The 16,128-nt window shown below is 44.9% G+C and overlaps 7 protein-coding genes across 8 annotated transcripts; all 7 read right to left on the reverse strand.

Moving 5' to 3' along the window:
- Positions 1 to 39: 39 nt before the first annotated feature.
- LOC145707686 (uncharacterized) lies at positions 40 to 5,043 on the reverse strand. Its single transcript, XM_081785247.1, has 6 exons — positions 4,352 to 5,043; positions 3,330 to 3,455; positions 2,829 to 3,145; positions 2,258 to 2,569; positions 1,371 to 1,702; positions 40 to 1,133 (listed from the first exon to the last, which is right to left on the reverse strand). The coding sequence occupies exons 1-6, from the start codon at positions 4,628 to 4,630 to the stop codon at positions 523 to 525; spliced, it is 1,977 nt and encodes a 658-aa protein (XP_081641373.1). The 5' UTR covers positions 4,631 to 5,043; the 3' UTR covers positions 40 to 522.
- Positions 5,044 to 7,753: 2,710 nt separating this feature from the next.
- On the reverse strand, positions 7,754 to 11,024 carry LOC145710087 (phosphatidylinositol 3-kinase catalytic subunit type 3-like). Its single transcript, XM_081787776.1, has 8 exons — positions 10,925 to 11,024; positions 10,728 to 10,883; positions 10,378 to 10,653; positions 9,223 to 10,330; positions 8,959 to 9,176; positions 8,479 to 8,915; positions 8,317 to 8,434; positions 7,754 to 8,027 (listed from the first exon to the last, which is right to left on the reverse strand). Exons 1-8 carry the CDS (start codon positions 10,995 to 10,997, stop codon positions 7,825 to 7,827), a joined length of 2,589 nt encoding a protein of 862 aa, XP_081643902.1. The 5' UTR covers positions 10,998 to 11,024; the 3' UTR covers positions 7,754 to 7,824.
- Positions 11,025 to 11,039: 15 nt separating this feature from the next.
- Positions 11,040 to 11,817, reverse strand: LOC145710103 (uncharacterized). The gene is made up of 3 exons (XM_081787798.1): positions 11,618 to 11,817; positions 11,232 to 11,574; positions 11,040 to 11,191 (listed from the first exon to the last, which is right to left on the reverse strand). Exons 1-3 carry the CDS (start codon positions 11,777 to 11,779, stop codon positions 11,124 to 11,126), a joined length of 573 nt encoding a protein of 190 aa, XP_081643924.1. The 5' UTR covers positions 11,780 to 11,817; the 3' UTR covers positions 11,040 to 11,123.
- Positions 11,818 to 11,819: 2 nt separating this feature from the next.
- On the reverse strand, positions 11,820 to 12,495 carry LOC145710107 (uncharacterized). The gene is made up of 4 exons (XM_081787802.1): positions 12,378 to 12,495; positions 12,220 to 12,334; positions 12,037 to 12,173; positions 11,820 to 11,976 (listed from the first exon to the last, which is right to left on the reverse strand). Exons 1-4 carry the CDS (start codon positions 12,474 to 12,476, stop codon positions 11,890 to 11,892), a joined length of 438 nt encoding a protein of 145 aa, XP_081643928.1. The 5' UTR covers positions 12,477 to 12,495; the 3' UTR covers positions 11,820 to 11,889.
- An 8-nt stretch (positions 12,496 to 12,503) lies between these two features.
- Positions 12,504 to 14,288, reverse strand: LOC145710095 (bifunctional arginine demethylase and lysyl-hydroxylase JMJD6-like). Of its 2 annotated transcripts, none has more exons than XM_081787783.1 (7): positions 13,891 to 14,288; positions 13,760 to 13,814; positions 13,488 to 13,715; positions 13,335 to 13,445; positions 12,995 to 13,290; positions 12,811 to 12,880; positions 12,504 to 12,761 (listed from the first exon to the last, which is right to left on the reverse strand). In XM_081787783.1, the coding sequence occupies exons 1-7, from the start codon at positions 14,271 to 14,273 to the stop codon at positions 12,651 to 12,653; spliced, it is 1,254 nt and encodes a 417-aa protein (XP_081643909.1). In that variant the 5' UTR covers positions 14,274 to 14,288; the 3' UTR covers positions 12,504 to 12,650. The 2 variants fall into 2 exon arrangements, with proteins under 2 accessions (XP_081643909.1, XP_081643910.1); XM_081787784.1 differs by having other exon boundaries at positions 12,504 to 12,770.
- A 14-nt stretch (positions 14,289 to 14,302) lies between these two features.
- LOC145710104 (RNA-binding protein 8A-like) lies at positions 14,303 to 15,226 on the reverse strand. The gene is made up of 5 exons (XM_081787799.1): positions 15,083 to 15,226; positions 14,892 to 15,038; positions 14,771 to 14,848; positions 14,635 to 14,727; positions 14,303 to 14,591 (listed from the first exon to the last, which is right to left on the reverse strand). The coding sequence occupies exons 1-5, from the start codon at positions 15,170 to 15,172 to the stop codon at positions 14,532 to 14,534; spliced, it is 468 nt and encodes a 155-aa protein (XP_081643925.1). The 5' UTR covers positions 15,173 to 15,226; the 3' UTR covers positions 14,303 to 14,531.
- Positions 15,219 to 16,006, reverse strand: LOC145710106 (small ribosomal subunit protein uS11). Its single transcript, XM_081787801.1, has 3 exons — positions 15,724 to 16,006; positions 15,585 to 15,678; positions 15,219 to 15,451 (listed from the first exon to the last, which is right to left on the reverse strand). Exons 1-3 carry the CDS (start codon positions 15,958 to 15,960, stop codon positions 15,327 to 15,329), a joined length of 456 nt encoding a protein of 151 aa, XP_081643927.1. The 5' UTR covers positions 15,961 to 16,006; the 3' UTR covers positions 15,219 to 15,326.
- Positions 16,007 to 16,128: the final 122 nt, after the last annotated feature.

Raw genomic sequence — 16,128 nt, forward strand, 5'->3', positions numbered from 1 at the left:
TGTTTCTTGACGAGAAAAGCGTAAATAAGAACAAGTAAATCGGTAACGAATATATATTTTACTGCATTATAGTAATTAAGTTACATAGAAAACGTCAGACCAGAAGATAAACTTTTCCAGAAGGCCTGAAACTGAAAGTAATATTTACAGAAGTGGTAATCAATTACAATTACAGGCGGTTCAAATAGCGGGAGGCCGCACCGGCCCTTCATGGATACACCATTTTAGTAAAGTGATGTTTTTCAGAGCAGATGCACCGTCTTCGCAAAACGGAACTATAATGTAAGATGGAACTGGATGGAAAAAGTCGGTTCGATTATTATAGAAAGATAATAACAACCTTTAACAATATATAAATATGTATATAAATTATTTACTTCATAAGTTATATACTTGCACTTGAAGAAAAACTAACCGCGGCCAGTGAGGCGCAAAAACCTGGCAAAATGTTAAGTTGATGGCTTAGATAATTTAGGGTCGAGGACCTCAAGACGAGGAGAAATGAGATTATGAAATCGTACATTAAACTTTTTCTTCGGAGGGTGGTGGTGGCGAATTGATTGTGTTCGGTGGTTTGGGATTACAATCGGAGACGATCTCGCGCCAGTTCATGTCCTCGCCCTGCGACACCGCGCTGATGATGGAGACGCCACTCGCCGCGCTAGCATTTCGTGAGTGCACTTGGTACGCCTTCCGCGATGTTCCCTTGATCAGATCATCGACCAACTGCGCTTGTCCGTTGCACACGGGCGTGCTCTCAGACGTTCCATTTTCTACTATTGCTCCAGATGAATTCTCTAAGTCCAGTGTTTTATCGAGTTTGAGTTTATCAAGCTGGATTTCTTCGTCAACTTCCGCAGCTTGCACTTCTTGGGCACGCTCGTGGGAGTCCTCGATCTCTCGAGCTACAGTTCCTACGAGCTTCTGGTACTGTTCTCGTGCCTCTCTGACCAGCGTAGACAGGTGTGCGTACTGCTCCTCACATCCGGAAATGTCGAAGATGCCCACGATGCTCACGGGCACAAATTTCCCACACGCTCGGCCTAATGCACGTCGCCCAAGCGCAAAGATAACTTGTAATGAGTGGTCTTCGCACCATTGCAGAACCTGCGAGAGCATGTCGTCTAGTCCGCCTAAAGTTCATGTCAATTTTCATGTCAAATTTTGTTGATTCATGGCACTAGTAATATTGCTCATTCGGAGCACAAACTTGAATAAATTGACCAAATTTTGATAATGGATTTGTCATTATGATCAAATCGCGCGATGCGTGAACACCCTTGACACGTTTCGGACGCACCGTCCATAGAGGGAATGTCAAATGCTTACGCTCACAACAAAGGAAAGAAAGTTAGTAATCAGCCAGTTACCTTTTGATTGAATTTTCTCCAAATTGGGGGACACAATGACACACTTGATTTTGTTGAGTTTGAGGTGCTTGAAGACCTCGCGAATGCCAAGAACAAAACGCCGCTTTGATTTTGCCTTTGTAGGGTTCTTCTGAAGCTGCCGATTGTAGAAGCGACAGAGCTCGGAGAGCAAGTTCGCCGTCAGATTGTCAATTTTCTTGTCGATAACTTGATCACAGTACTCGCGGAATCGACGGCTGTGGATGCGGGATGCTTCAACGCAATCCTTGATCAGGGCCGTTTCGGGGCCTCCGATGCCGTCCAGAATTGGCGGTAGAGGTGGAACGTCGTCACTAAATTTACCAATCAAACATCAATCGATTGTTTCGTTTTGTATAACGATCGACTTTCGCATGAGTAAGTGTCTAAAATTATTTAATCGTGCCGAATTACTTTTCCAGCGATTATTCCTCAAACAGATAGACAAGACGTTTTCTCCTCAAAGTTAATTTTTACATGCTTGTTAAACGGTCACAGCTGGCCAAGCCGCCCTCTAGCTTCGAAGAAGCCAGACAACTGATTATATTAAATGGTGATATAAAAATGGAGTTTTCAAACTGACAAAGAAATTACGCTAATATTATAAATGTTCTAGCGTGTTCAGCCGCTTAGATTTTTGGTGCAGAAAATTTGAAGATGCCTTGACCTTTAAAACGTGTTTGCCGACTTTCACGTAATTTGAATAATGTGGCGAGGTTTCGAAAATTCCAGGTCAATTTGACACAAGTTTTACGCGAGTTGGCTGGTTTACGGGCGGAGCTATTTAATCAATAAGGCCAAGTACACGAACAGTGAGTAATTATCGATTATAAAATCTCAGATATGCAAAGTTCTAACATGACACGCACCTTTGGTCGGTGGATTCAGTCCTTTCTCTGGCTTCCTTCTTCTCCTGGCGTTCCTTGAGAATCACTCTCTTCAACGCGGTCGGTTTCTTTTGCTTCGGATTTTCTTTGACTTTTCCTTTTTTCTTGAAGTTATTTTTCGCGTCCATTTTGGGTTGATTTGAGATGTTGGTTTGGCTGATGCGTTTGACTAGTCTCTCTTGCTCGGCGGCGATTTCGGCGTACTCAAGTTCAGCCTTGCGGAAGGCCCTCTCTGCCTTGCGAGCAGTCCTTCGCGAGTCGCGGACGAACGAGCCGTGGTCAGCTTCGGTTAGGGTCAATTTTTGGTAAAAAAATATTAGAGCTACGCCGCGAGACTTGCAAGGCTCGAATGACAGTGGCGGATCAGCGGCAATCCCTCTGCCGAAACCCCCGCTTTAAGTACGACTCAGTAGAGTCAGAATCGCGTCTTGCTAGCTGAGACGATTTTAAATAGAAATCGAAACCGTTATTGCGACGACAATGAAAAAGGGAAGCAGCTTTTAAGATTTCAGATGATTGCTTATGATCCGATTGACCCTTTCCTGTGTGCGAGACGATCGAGGCGGCGTGGAGGGGGATCGAAGTCGGCCTCTGGAGCGGCAGCTGACTCTGCCTGTGCTCGTGCTGCGTCTGAAGCGTTTCGGCAACAAGGGTCGGATCCGTGCGTTGAGCAACGTTGCCAACTCCACGGTTGGCCTGGTTGTTACTGGACGGCGTGCTCGGCGTTGCCTGCGCTTGGTTCACTCCTGCGCTCGCTGGTACCTGAGTGTAACTGGGCTGATCGGTTTGTGACACAACGGGTGGGGAGGACTCTACGCAACTAGGCTTTTGCTTCGGCGAACAGTAACCGGAGTCAGAATCGGGGTCCGGCTTGAGGAAGTTCAACCAGAGTCTATTTTTTCTAATTTGAGGATCGAGGCAAACACTCGCCCGGAGCATCATTTGAATAAATAGCTCTATTCACGATTGAGCAATGCACAATGAGAGTCACTCTGTTTGTAGATTGAAAATTCTCAAAGGAAAGAAAATCAATGAGCGCTGATTTGAACTTTGCCTGATTGGTGGGGGTGATGAGGTCGGGGTTAGCGCTGGCTGGCTGCTCCTTCCCAGTGTTAAGGTCGCACTGGAGGGACTTGTCCTGTGTCTGGACGCGACGCGGCTTCCTGTACTTTCGTGCTCTCTGAACCAAATTACTTATTCCTCAAAATTCTCTTGTTTTATTTCTTAGAGGAGCGAGCCCAATGAAACGCTCGCTTCGGACAACGGCGACCAATCAAACACTTGCAAGTCGAAGGAATGCGGCAATTATGAGAACAATTTCTATTTATCGTTGGGTAGGCACCAGTTTACTCAAAACAACTCAGAACGTTAACTCTTGTCTAAAAAGTAAATTATGGACGGACGCACGTTTACCAAGGTTACTCCGAGGTCACAAAAGTCCTGAAAAGAAGCGCCTCGCAATCGGAGATTTTAATTGCGCCGAGCAGTGTTATCATTCTATCGTGTTTCTGCTGGAGCGAGTCTAGGGGCGTCTACTTTTCGAAGGTGACTTCCTTCAGCTTGTCATAAAATTCTGCACGTCCCCCGAGGGGTCGAAAATTCGCGCGAAAGACATCAGGGTTTACTTCAAAATCACCAAAACACAAATGGGAGAGAGTGCGTAGTAAACTCAGGCCCAGATGCTCAGTGACTTTGCCAAAGCTCGTAAAATGCGAGTAAACTCACGGGCCGGGCCTATGCCCTTTACGAGTCCCGGTCCGAATTGTTGGACTTGGCGTAAATATTAAGATGATTTCTTTTCCAATATTTACAAATAAAAGTTGCCTCTGACGACTGGTGCATCCTCGTGGACAATTAAGTCTAATTCAGCCGGAAGTTTTCGACTGTGCTGCCCGTAGAAGGGTGCTACTTTTTCACTACGGAAAATAAAAACGGCCAGGCCATTGTTCTTTTCAGTGTTAGCTTTCTGTGCTCTCTCAGGGCCGTTGTCATAGCGTAGCCATTATTGGAAACCGGCGCCTTGATGTCAAATTGACGGGCAAAAAGATTACGTTACTGCTCTCTACGGATGATTACCTGATTGTTGTAGGCGCCTAGGTTAGGCCCCGCGTGCGTGTGCTGCAGGGGGTTGAAGTAAACGTGCGGGTGATAGACTTGCTCTTGCACGAACGGGTAACAACTGGTGACATACTGCGGATAGTGATGATGGGGAGCGTGCGGTGCCGCAGCACTCGCCTGCTGTGCCTGATCTGGCACGGGAGTGCTACTTGCACCACCGTTGGGAGCAGCTTCTTGGCCCCCCGTTGTGGGTTGTGGTTGCGGCCCTCCTCCTGACAACTGGTAAGGCGAGTACATCAACTCGAGAGTCGCTGAGAAAGTCGCGAATTCATAAGCCACCACAGGCGTGTTTTTCTCTTCTTCCTTCTTCGCGGGTTTCCTCTTTTTGTTGTGTTTTCTCTCTTGTTTCTGGCGTTCGCTAGCGCGCGCTGGCCCGAGTGAAAGACCTAGCTTGGCTTGTGTGTTTGCCCGGGCGCATTCAACTCGCTCCTGAGCTAGGATCGGCTATCTGTTTTTACGGCGGCCAGTGGTGCGCAAGGTATTTGCCCTCCGCCGCGTAATTTATCTCTTATAAATGTGATTCTTCTTTCTCTCTCCCTCTGCTTGCTGAGAAGGGCTAGGGTTTATTCTGAGTGCGCGGCAATGGTGGAGGTGAGGTGGCGGCGGCGTTGGTGGTTAGTGGCGCTGGCGAAGGAAGATAGGAGGGATCGAATTCGGTGGCGGTGTCGCTGCCGAGAGTAGCAGAAGGGGGAGGCTAATCGTGCGCAGAAAGACGACTCAGATTGGCGGGACACACAACTCGCCACACACAACGCAGCAGCAGCACGAGTAGAGAGACACACAAACACACCACAACACAAAATGGCGCTAGTAGGGTGTCCACGCGGCACCATTGTCATGGAGATATCAATGAGTCATCACCAAGTGTAAGGAGCACCAAACACCAGGCCAAGTTAAGCACCTGGGGCCCGGGCAGCGCAATCCCCGGCGAATAATGCGCGGACTTGTAGACGGCCCTCGGGAAAGTCGACGCTCCGAAGGAAAAGAAGAGTTTTAAGTGTCGACCGGTACTGTCAACAGCAGCACCTCCATCGAAATTGATACTTCCTCAGCCGAGCCTACTAGATTACGACTAGATTATCTGGCTCTTGCCAGCAGAGGCACAACACTGATACCGGTACGGGCTTAACTAGGCGAACTCGAAAAGCTCACCAAGCGCAACTGCCTCCACCGCCGCTGAAAATTGCGATCTGTAAGCACTACGCAGCTGCTCTCGCGGATCTAATTTGTGTGGAAGGCTAATCCCCCCGTTACTTGTGTCACAAACTTTCCTGAGCTACTTTGCTTCCATTCTTTCGCCTGCGTCTTCGGCGGCTTCGTTTTTTTGAAAACAGTGAGACCACGTTAGCTGGAAGTTCTTCCAGATGGAACCATGCCGAGACCGCCATTAGCTCGGGAATGATCCCGTCAGGGTACAGATAGCGATTTATCTGATCTTCCACGGAAACGGGAACTTCAGGACTTGGCGTTGGCTGCGGCGAGATTGACTTTATAAAATTAAGCTGGTGCTCTTTTATCACTCGAAACATTTCGGACTCGTCCGACTTCGAGGATTTCAGCGAGAGATTCTTCTTCTTTTTGGTTAACAAGCTCGCTCGAGAAACAAGGGGAAATTACTGGAGCACTCGTTTATTGAAGCGAAGCTCGTTATCCTTCCTTGTGACCTTTTCGCTTTACCTGCAAGCTATCCGGCCTTTTGTTTTTGATTGCATTTACATACTCGAGCGCCCAGTCGACACTCTTCGAATCTTCTGCTGATCCTTGCGTCCATTTTTGGTCAATTACCATTGTATGCATAATTCTCTAGTTCTTTCTAGCCGGTCTCCGCGAATCTCGAGACAATTGCTAGAAAGAGATTTCGAGCAACTCCACGTGGTTCCAAGTCTTTATCGCGAACTGAACAAGAATGCATGGAAGACACCTGCAAGTATCATATTTCTCATTCATTAAAAGATCAAGCTTCATTGTTTAGAAACTGCCCAAAGAGATGAAATCAATCAACAAAAGCGATTTTAATATCGCAAAATCATGCGAGATTATTTGATGAAATCTTATTTTGCAGAAGATCTTCTAATATTCAAATCATCGGAGTAAGCACGCAAGTCATCGTCAAAAGACAATCGGAAGGAGTGTTAAATTTTAAATGAGCGTTACTTTTGAATTCGTTACACTTTCCCTCATATAAAAGAGAGCTTAAGAAAAAGTGTTCATGAGCGATATAATTCAGTTGGGAAGATCAGTTCGATGGGAGGATCTAGGAACTCGGGTAACATGTCTATTTTTATCATTCGAACAAAGAAGCGTTATAATTTTTAATTATCCATTGGAAAGATAAACTCACAACACTCGACACAAGAAGGCATTCACTCTATCATGGGGTTTGTGGTCTTGGCCTATCAATCACGGGAGGAAACCTTTTAACCCTAAAGAGATACTCAATCGGAAGTCTCACGCTTACCTGTGGCTTGATTCTTATTCTGCTCGCTTTCTTTAATTTCAACTTTGCTGGCATACGCGTCGTCCTTATCAGGTTCAATGCGTAAAACTCATGTATCTTACTCATTTAATCTTTTAGTACTTTCATTGTGGTCATCTGTGCCCTTGTTAACTTTGTTGTAATCGCAACAAGACATAGTTTTAAAGGCAGATAAAGTAATATCGAAAATTGATGAGTCTGAAACTGAGCGAAGATTTCACAACTTTGAATACGAAGAAGATAAATACAACGGGACACCATCTGAGAGTCGGGAGATTTGGAATCTCATCGTTTCGGGTATCAAATATTCCCCTTGTGTTTCAGAAAAACAACTCAATTATAGGCGTACTTTTGCTGACCGAGATTATTCTATCCTTGGCGACTTACGCAACAATAATTGACTTCGGTGATGACGTGCAGAGAGAGGAGTTAGTAGGTTGGGGTGGATATGTTTAGTTATTATAAGGAAATATCTTCTAATCGGCCATATGATCCACCACTAAATTTGTTGTAACGCCAAGTATCAGGCTGGTTCAGAAGAACATTACTGTCGACAAAATACATCGGTCTTGAACCATAAAAGACAAACAGAGCAGGGATTTACGAAGGTGACAGGAATTATAGGAGAAAAAAGACACTTGCCAAAAGCAACTTCTCATAACGTAGGACAACTGCTGATTGAAAAGACTATTTACTTATTCACTTAGTACACGATCATTCCCCAGTCTGCTCTTGGATACATCACTGATAACTACGATCTGATAGAACAAATAGAGCTCGAGCAAGCTCAGCAGATGGAGCTCGATGACGAAATTATTATGTGCATGGCACAGGAAGCCGACCCGGATGACTGAACTTTAGTTCACGCCCTCCAAGCAATAAAGTTTCGTTGAAATGAGTTATTTGTTTTAATGAAGATGAAGAAATTTTGAAGAAAAATAGACTTGATTTGAACTCAAGAAGTGGTCCAGATTTTGATGGCGTGCATGTTCTCGCTGATTCGAGCAGTAACAGATGAAATCGCCTGGTCAGTGACCATTTGGAAGTGTTTGAATGCATCTGTGTCATTCAGGTCAAGGCGCATCCTTTCGCGCAGCTTTTGAAGAGTCTTGTCCGGCTCGATCGCAATGTCCGGAATCCCAGCATCAAGCATCAGGGCTGAAATTGTTAACATTAAAACATGCAAGATAATAACGTTTAACTTTAATTGTTATTCTATCGGAGTGGGAACTGAACTTCGTGTCAAATGGTGATTAGTGAATCTTGAGTCTGAGAGACCCAGAAAAGTGCTGAAAATTAATAATAAGATCCGGTAAGCGACTCAGCTGACTGTCATGAGATTACTGGTGTATCTGATTATGCTAGCGCAATTGCTGTTTATTTTTTTTCGAAAGGGCTCACGTTAGGTGTTTCAAAACGCTCTTTGGCGCTAGGCTGGTTCAATTACCGAATAGTGAAAGGATGAACTGCGAGTGTCGGCGAAGGTTGATGTAAGCCTCGTAGGAATAGTTTCTGAAGTCTTTCCATCCTTCTTCTCCCATGGCTTCCACCATTTCTCTGCTAAGCTATAAATACTATAAAGATAAAGAAAACATACGACTAAAAATACCTTCATATGTGGCTGCATTGGCTTTGGATCACGGCCGAGTATAAAACCGAAGTCAACATGAAACAGCTTGCCGTCCCTCGTAATGAGTAGATTGTCGTTGTGGCGATCCCCTACACCGAGAATGTATGTAACGACACAGTAGCCAGCACAGGATCGAACATAATTGTCCATGATAACACTTCGTGGACCGCGACATTCTTGTAGGTATTTGCCAATAGAGCCTTCTTTTCGTAAGATGTCTCCAATGCCTTTTGAGTCCGGGACGAATTCCATCAGACCGGCATCAATCGAGGTCGCAAGGGTACAATACGGAGTGAGCTTTAGGTCGAGTTTTTCTTCTAGAAGCAGTCGGTTCATAAGCGTGATCATCTGGAGGATTAATTGATCTTGACGCAAATCATCTCCAACTTTAATGATTGCACCAACTTCTCCGCCTCCTGCAATAAAATGAGCATTTGTGGAAAACAAATCGATTTATACCTTCTAATTTAAAGAAAACTAGAGCTGGCATCATTGCAGACTTGAAAAGATAAGTCTTATCGATGTTAATGCCAACGATTTTCTTGCGCGGATCAAGCGGATACATCGTCGGCTTAAAATTCGAAAAGGTACCGTACTCTTCACGAGGCGTTTCGTCTTCTAGACGGCTTTTGAATTGCTCTAAACGCTCAGGCCTTGAAGAGTATTTTTCACACGCTCTGAGGAATGAAAGTAAAGATGTGGAAAACAACAACAAAAACTTACCTTAGTTCATTAATCAGATCGGTAATTAATTTTTCCTGGCGAAGTAACTCTGCTCGTTGTTTTTCCCTTCTCGATTTGTAGAAGCTCGAATTAAAGTGTTCGAGGAAACGATTGTAATCATAAGAGTGAAGGCTTCGAAAGTCTTCATTTGCCTCGTTCTGCGCTTCGACATTGATGAACCAATACAAGTAGCTCCCGATAGACTGGTCTAGCTGGGCGACTTCTAGGAGGAATTGCTCGAGTCCTCCTTGTACCTGATTGTGAGAGATGGAAAGGCTTCCGCTGTCATCGATCATCGATTCTTGCAGAAGTTGTGCTCGACTGACGCCATCTCCAGCTTGGCTTTCGTACTTTAAAGCTTGTACTAATTGAAGCAGATAGAGTTCTAGATCTTCTCCTTGAGCTGCACGTAGCCTTGAAACGGCGTACTTGCGAACTTCGATTTGTTTTCCGGCAAGAGAGTTTCCAAGAAGACCGAGAGCGGCTTCTGGTTTGATAGGGGCCCAATTATCTAAGGCACAGAGGGCTGTTGACTTTTCGTCCGGATCCAACCAACGAATTGAAGTCAAAAAAGGAATAAGGGCATTTGGATAGCTTGATAGGAAATTGCGAAATTTAAAAACCATCGTTCCGTTTTCAATGTCGTTTTCTGTAAGACCTTCTTGGATGATTTTCATTAGTCTGTCTCTCTCGACAGGCGACGGTTTTTTCGTCTCTGTCATCGATCTGCCAATGGATCTCACGACTTTTAGATGCGCCTCTTCAACGATGTTTTCCCTTGCGATGAAATCAGGAACTCTGTAGAGCTTGTGGTCCGTCGTAACAGTCACATCTTGATCCGCGTTATTCTCCATATAAACACAAGCATAATCTAGTACTCTCTTTTCGGGATGGTATCCTGCTGGTGTACTTCGATTTTGACCCTCGCGGAAGGCCAAGGATTCCGTCTCAATAACCAAGTTCATGAAATCACCGACATTCGACTCTTTGTGAGAAAGCTGAGACATCTCCTTTGTTGTCCAGTTGTTTAGCCATTCAATTTTCGAGTTTTCCTTGAAATTCATATTGTCTTTGAGGGGCTTCAGTCTATGCATCTGATGGTTCTTATCTAAAATTCATTTATTGAAAGAGAAATGTTCACCAAGTTTAGTTTACCTATTTGGCCTTTGGAAGACGTAGAGCTATTGTGATATCTTGGATCTGGCTCCATCATGGGCCAGACCCAAAGGTCTCTAGTTCCTTGAAGGAACTCTCCGATTTCGGAGAAAACTTCACAAACAGACGATCCAAGGCAAACATCAGTACCAAATTCCAGAAGGCGAAGAGCAAGCACAGAATCTCTCGGTAGCTCGCAAAATTGCACGGGAAGGGTGAGCCATTGATCCCATTTTACTTTTTGGGAAGCGGAACTGTTTGGATTTTTTCTGGGAACTAAGGAAATATGAAAAAGAAGGAATCTCAACCACAACTTATGAATCAATAAGTTATCATCCACAAGAAATCACCTGGTATAGGATGAGATTGTGCAGGAAGCGAGTAAGGCCGGCCTGATGCATACAACTCGACAGAAATATATACATATCGGTCAGTGACAAAGGAGTGAATTTCGTTATTCAAAACATCTTCTATGGGTTTTTCGGGTATGTGTCCTTCGAGCGAGCCTAAAAGATTGTCAAAAGGAAGCCATCGAAATTGAACTTACCAATTCTGATGTTGAGCCTTTGCCTGAGATCCGAGCTGTAAACATAATGAAAGTGATCTCTTCTATCTTTCATTTGATCAATAACATTCTAAGGCGTTTAAGTCAAATATTTATTAATAAGGCTATATTAAAATGCACTCGAAAATGATGAACAGATAAAGAAAGAAGTGGTACACAGAAAATATGAAATACGGCAGAGTTATACAGAAGATGTTTTGACGGGAGGCTCTAACGTTTTCGAAGAGTTTTCATCTTTACAGCATGATTCTTAAGATGTGAATAAGTCTATTCAATTTAGTGAATTTACCTGATAAAGGTTGAAGTAACGACAAGAATGTTAGTCCGAGGGCAGATAGATGTTGGACCGTTAGAAAAGCAGCAAATATAGCTTCGATTTGATAGAGTCTTTTGATTTCATCCGCATGGTGATTTCTCCAGATGTTCATATCAATAAAGCCAAAGTCCAATATAGTAAGGACACCGATAAGGGCGAGGTTGAGTAAATTTGAAGCCAGAGCCGACCATAACCACGGACGATTGGGGTTGAAACCGAGTCGACAAGAGAACGCGATAGAGAGGAGAGAGAATACTGTTAGAAAAACACCTTGACCAATGGGAATATATCCGTCAACGCAGGGAAGCTCGGCCAGCTTAATATTTGTTCAGGAAACTCTCCGAAAGAAGGACACTTACGAGGAAATCGAACGGCTTATAACGACACTTTGGATGATGAAATTTCTTGAGCGCAATTATAGCTACTGTCCACACACCAGAAAGTAATAGCGCGTAGACTATGCTATAAACTAAAGCTAACCAGCCTGCGAATATCCACCCATAAGTCCGAGGTATTTGCATGTCAAATTTAACATCTGAAATGAAAACGTTTCTTTGGAGGTCACTATGTTGTATTTTATATGTCGGACTTTTTTGAACAGAATAAAAATAAATTAAACGTCTCGTTGAACTCAGAGGAGGTGGTACTCTCGAAGTCGGCCAATGCAGGACTCCCAGATGAATCGGTAGACAGCCACGGAGGCGTGGTCCACGACAAGCTTAACAATTTTAGTAAATTAAATCATTCTTTTTCAAATTACAACAAAATAGATACTTACACCGGGCTGGTAGAACCACATCTTGATACTGAGGTACCACTGTGGGATTTTGGGGTAGGAAAGGCGACCGATTCTGAATCGATGCATGGCACCTTCGTAATTGACCATCTCGATGTCGGGATCTCTGGTTCGCGATGCTAAACGAAAATAGAGTGACCTTGAATAATAATCAAATGGCCATACCGAGAGGGCTTCGAGCAATACCACCTTCCATAATGGCGTGATTTCGATGGGCGATTTCACCAAGTGTAACAAACGCGTAGCCCGCAAAGAGCGCATATGCTGGCCATCCGCTAGGCTTGAATCGAGTAAGTTTTCATTACCCTCCGCAAAAGACTTACCAAAAAGCCAAAAGATTTGCCAGGCTTGTAAGGATGAGCAACAGGCTGCGTCCTCCATTCGGTCCTAGCCGATCTTGCGAGCACTCTAGTGAATCGCATTCTAAAGGGGAAAAGTGACGATTGGAGTAAAGTACGATTCAACAAAATATTAAAGAGTCTAATTGTATCAGTAATTGAACATCAAATTCGCAATCTTAAATTTGTCAGATTCGAGCGGTATCTTTCACAATGAATGGAAGTGTGATGATCGCGATTTGCAGTGAGAGTAAACGCTCAGCTTGGCTGCGCGCGAATGCCCTTTGTGTCAGGATGGTCTGAGGGACGAGGCGACTTGGCGCTTGCTGCGCGATCATTTGAAACGTTGCTTTTTGGCTCTTCGTCAATCTACGTAAGCTATTGATTAAAAGAAAGAAGGTTATTGAGTAGAATCTACCGAGCTGTCGGACTCATCGGATGAGGAATCATCATCGGAAGAACTTGAAGAGCTCGAGTCAGAAGAGTCACTAAATTCGGTGTCAGTTGTCGCCCAATGGACTGAATGGGGTCAAATAGGGAAAAACTCAATATATTTAATCATTTGAAATTTAACCCTAGCTAGGAGACCCTGGAAGAGTAACCTTTCATATCCCGTCGGAGCATTGGTGTCAATCTTTTGCGCCATTTGCCAGACATCGGGCCGCTTTTGCGCAAGAATTCTTATCCATTTTCGCGAGAGCTTTGGACGACCACGGACTGTTTTTGGCCAGACGATGTGGAAATTAGTAACAGAGCAGAAGTTCTGAGTCACAGCGATGGTGTTCGTCATGTTTACAACAACATGCCACCATCCACCAGGGACAAACATAGTCTCCCCCGGCTCTTGAATACATTCAATGATTGGATACTCGTTGCGTTCTTTCAACTTAGGAAGCCACTTAAAGAATTTGCTGAGAAGATGTCAGGATTTCAGTAAGTTACCTTCTCAAACCAAGTGACTGCTTCATCATTCTGTTTTCCTCCAATAAACTTCGGGACTTTGACGTAGTCTTTTGGAGCGCTCTTGGGTATGAATGCCCATCTCTTGTACCCCTGAACTAATATTGAAAGTGAACTCAGAAGAAATTTAAAAACCTGGACGAGTGTGTTCCAGGCAGATGTTCCAAGAGGATCTTGATGAATACCAGTTCCAGATCGAGCCGGGCCCATAACGAACCAGCGATATGGCGGTCGTCGCTTTTCCCCTGCGTACCGGAAAAGATCGTCTTCGAAATATTTTGGAATGCAGTAGTCTTCTAGCAGTCGCTTTCGCTTAGAATGCTCGCCATAGTTTGAGTCAAAAATGTACAGCGGGGAATCGTCCTAAATCGAAGCTACTTCACAAAATTTGCATCTGCTAGTTGAACCTTTGTTTCATTCATATACTGCATGTAGTATTTGACTTTCATCTTGACAGAGTATCTTTGACATGGGATGAGGAGGCTGTTTGATAGTGAGGCGCCAACAGGAGTCGCCAAGATTCTCAATCATCCCTTTCCCATCGTCATCCTCGCCGCATTTGAACTTTTGGTTGCGATACTTTTTGAGAATACGCGCAAATGTCCATTTTTCTTGCGCCAGCCAGCCTTCAGTAACACCAGTAATCACAACTGGTTTCTCGGTCTTCTCCCACTTGTCGCGAAACTCGTCAACACTAACTTCGTTGTACGCGATTCTGGAGAGGCCATCGCGCGATTGTACCTTCTTGATCTCTTCGTAGTAGTCGAGGTCTGAGTAGCGCTCCCTGATCCAGCAGGACCAGTCATCTTTCTTGCACAGCTCAGGGCGAGCAGCTTTCTTCGCTGCACGAATACGTCTCTCAGACTTTCTGTGAACGGGGCGGCGTCGCACCCGGTCTCGGTCAGCCCCCATCATCGACATTCTGGTAGACTTCCGATAAGAACACAACGTTAACCGATGACAAGTTTATTTTTGGAGGCATTTAGAATTTTGATCTATTTTATTTTGGACATGAGCGTGATGAATTTACTAACTGGTAAACGTAGAAATAATCTGACAGTAAGAATCTTTAGGGTGTTTTGGTCGAATAGGAAACAGGGGTCGGTTCTTGGCAGTCTTTGTCAAGAACGTCAGAAACATTGTCTGACGTTCAAAATCGACAGCTTTGTCGGCGATTTTCTATTTTCGGGAAGAGCTCTTGGCGCCGGGAAGACCGCCTCGAACGAAGGCCCAGTCGACCTAGTGAACAGATGAGCATCAAGATCGGTTAACGAGGACTTACTTCGATTTTTTGTTCGAACAGTTCGGATCCATGAAGAGTCTCCATGGCGTTCTGTGCCTCCTTGAACATTTCGTATTCGATGAGGGCGTATCCCTTGAATTGCAAATTAGAAAACAGGATATCAAAGTGAAGTTACCTTGAGGAAACCGGTTCGGCGATCGAGATTCAAGTTAAGATTCTTGATCTCGCCGAACTCTGAGAACTTGTCGAAAACCTAAAGTTTAGGTAGAAAAGCCGTCAACTTTTGACGCAATAACCTCGTCTTCCGAAGCTTCCTCGTGGATTCCAGTGACGAAGAGAATCCAGCCTTCGACGGATCGTTGCGGGCCGGGCTCGTCTCCATCCTGTTCCATAGTCTCGTAGTCAACGTCCTCTCGCTTTACGATATCGTCGATTCCTCGACCCTGAAAAGGGTCTATTTTCCCAACCTATCATCAGCTCAAAATACCTTCTTTCTCGAAGCTCGCTTCTTGATATCATGGACGACATCCTCGTCAGAGTAATCGTCCTGACCTCCGTGAACGTCGAGCTCGTCCATAATTCAAGCTACCGGATCTAATAAGACAATGATTGAAACACAGAAATAAAGTTTTTTTCTCAGTGTATTCAGGCCGCTCAGTTCAAAGTAATACAGAAGCGATGTAGAACAGTAATAGTTTCTGAAGAGCAGCGCTTGAATCCACGTCCACGATTTACAATCGGCGACCACGTCGACCACCCTTTCTTCGGGTAGAGTCGGATGGGACTGGGGTGCAGTCTTCAATTCGGCCGATCTTCATACCAGCACGGGCAAGAGCTCGGAGAGCCTGCTGGGCACCTAAAGGTCAACGGTCAGTTTGGGTCAAAGCTGGGTCAGCAGCTCGCCAAAGACCTGCTCCAAGGGAAGAAACCGTTCAAGTTTTGAGCGGAGTGGAGACAAGGCGATTGGGGAAAGAAGAGTGGGTGCTTACCGGGTCCGGGAGACTTGGTTCGGGTACCACCCATAGCTCGGAGCTTGATGTGGAGGGCAGTGATGCCGAGTTCCTTGGCTCGGACGGCGACGTCCTGGAAGATTAGTTTAGGAGCCAATAGATAAAGGGTCTATCTTACCTGGGAAGCCAACATAGCGGCGTAGGGAGAAGATTCATCTCGATCAGCCTTGACCTTCATACCACCAGTGACTCGGACCATGGTTTCTTTTCCGGACAAATCAGTGATGTGGATGAAGGTATCGTTGAAGGAGGCGTAGATGTGAGCAACACCGAAGACGTTCTCTCCATCGGCAACCTTAGGGCCGAAGGTGACGACTTCCTCGACCTTTTCAGTCTTTCCTTTTCGTGGGGGCATTTTGAATTGATCCGAAGTTCAAGTCTAAATTCTCAAATAGTTACTTTCTTTTAAAAAGATCTCTGAAGGAGTAGAAAGTCGGTCTTTTTCGGAGTAAGTAGTGGAATTTCTGAAGATAGAAAAAATAGTGAAAAGTGGTGTCACGCGCCACTGTTGGTTGGACGCGCG

Source organism: Oikopleura dioica, chromosome XSR (assembly GCF_907165135.1).
Source record: "Oikopleura dioica chromosome XSR, OKI2018_I68_1.0, whole genome shotgun sequence".
Lineage (NCBI taxonomy): Eukaryota > Metazoa > Chordata > Appendicularia > Copelata > Oikopleuridae > Oikopleura > Oikopleura dioica.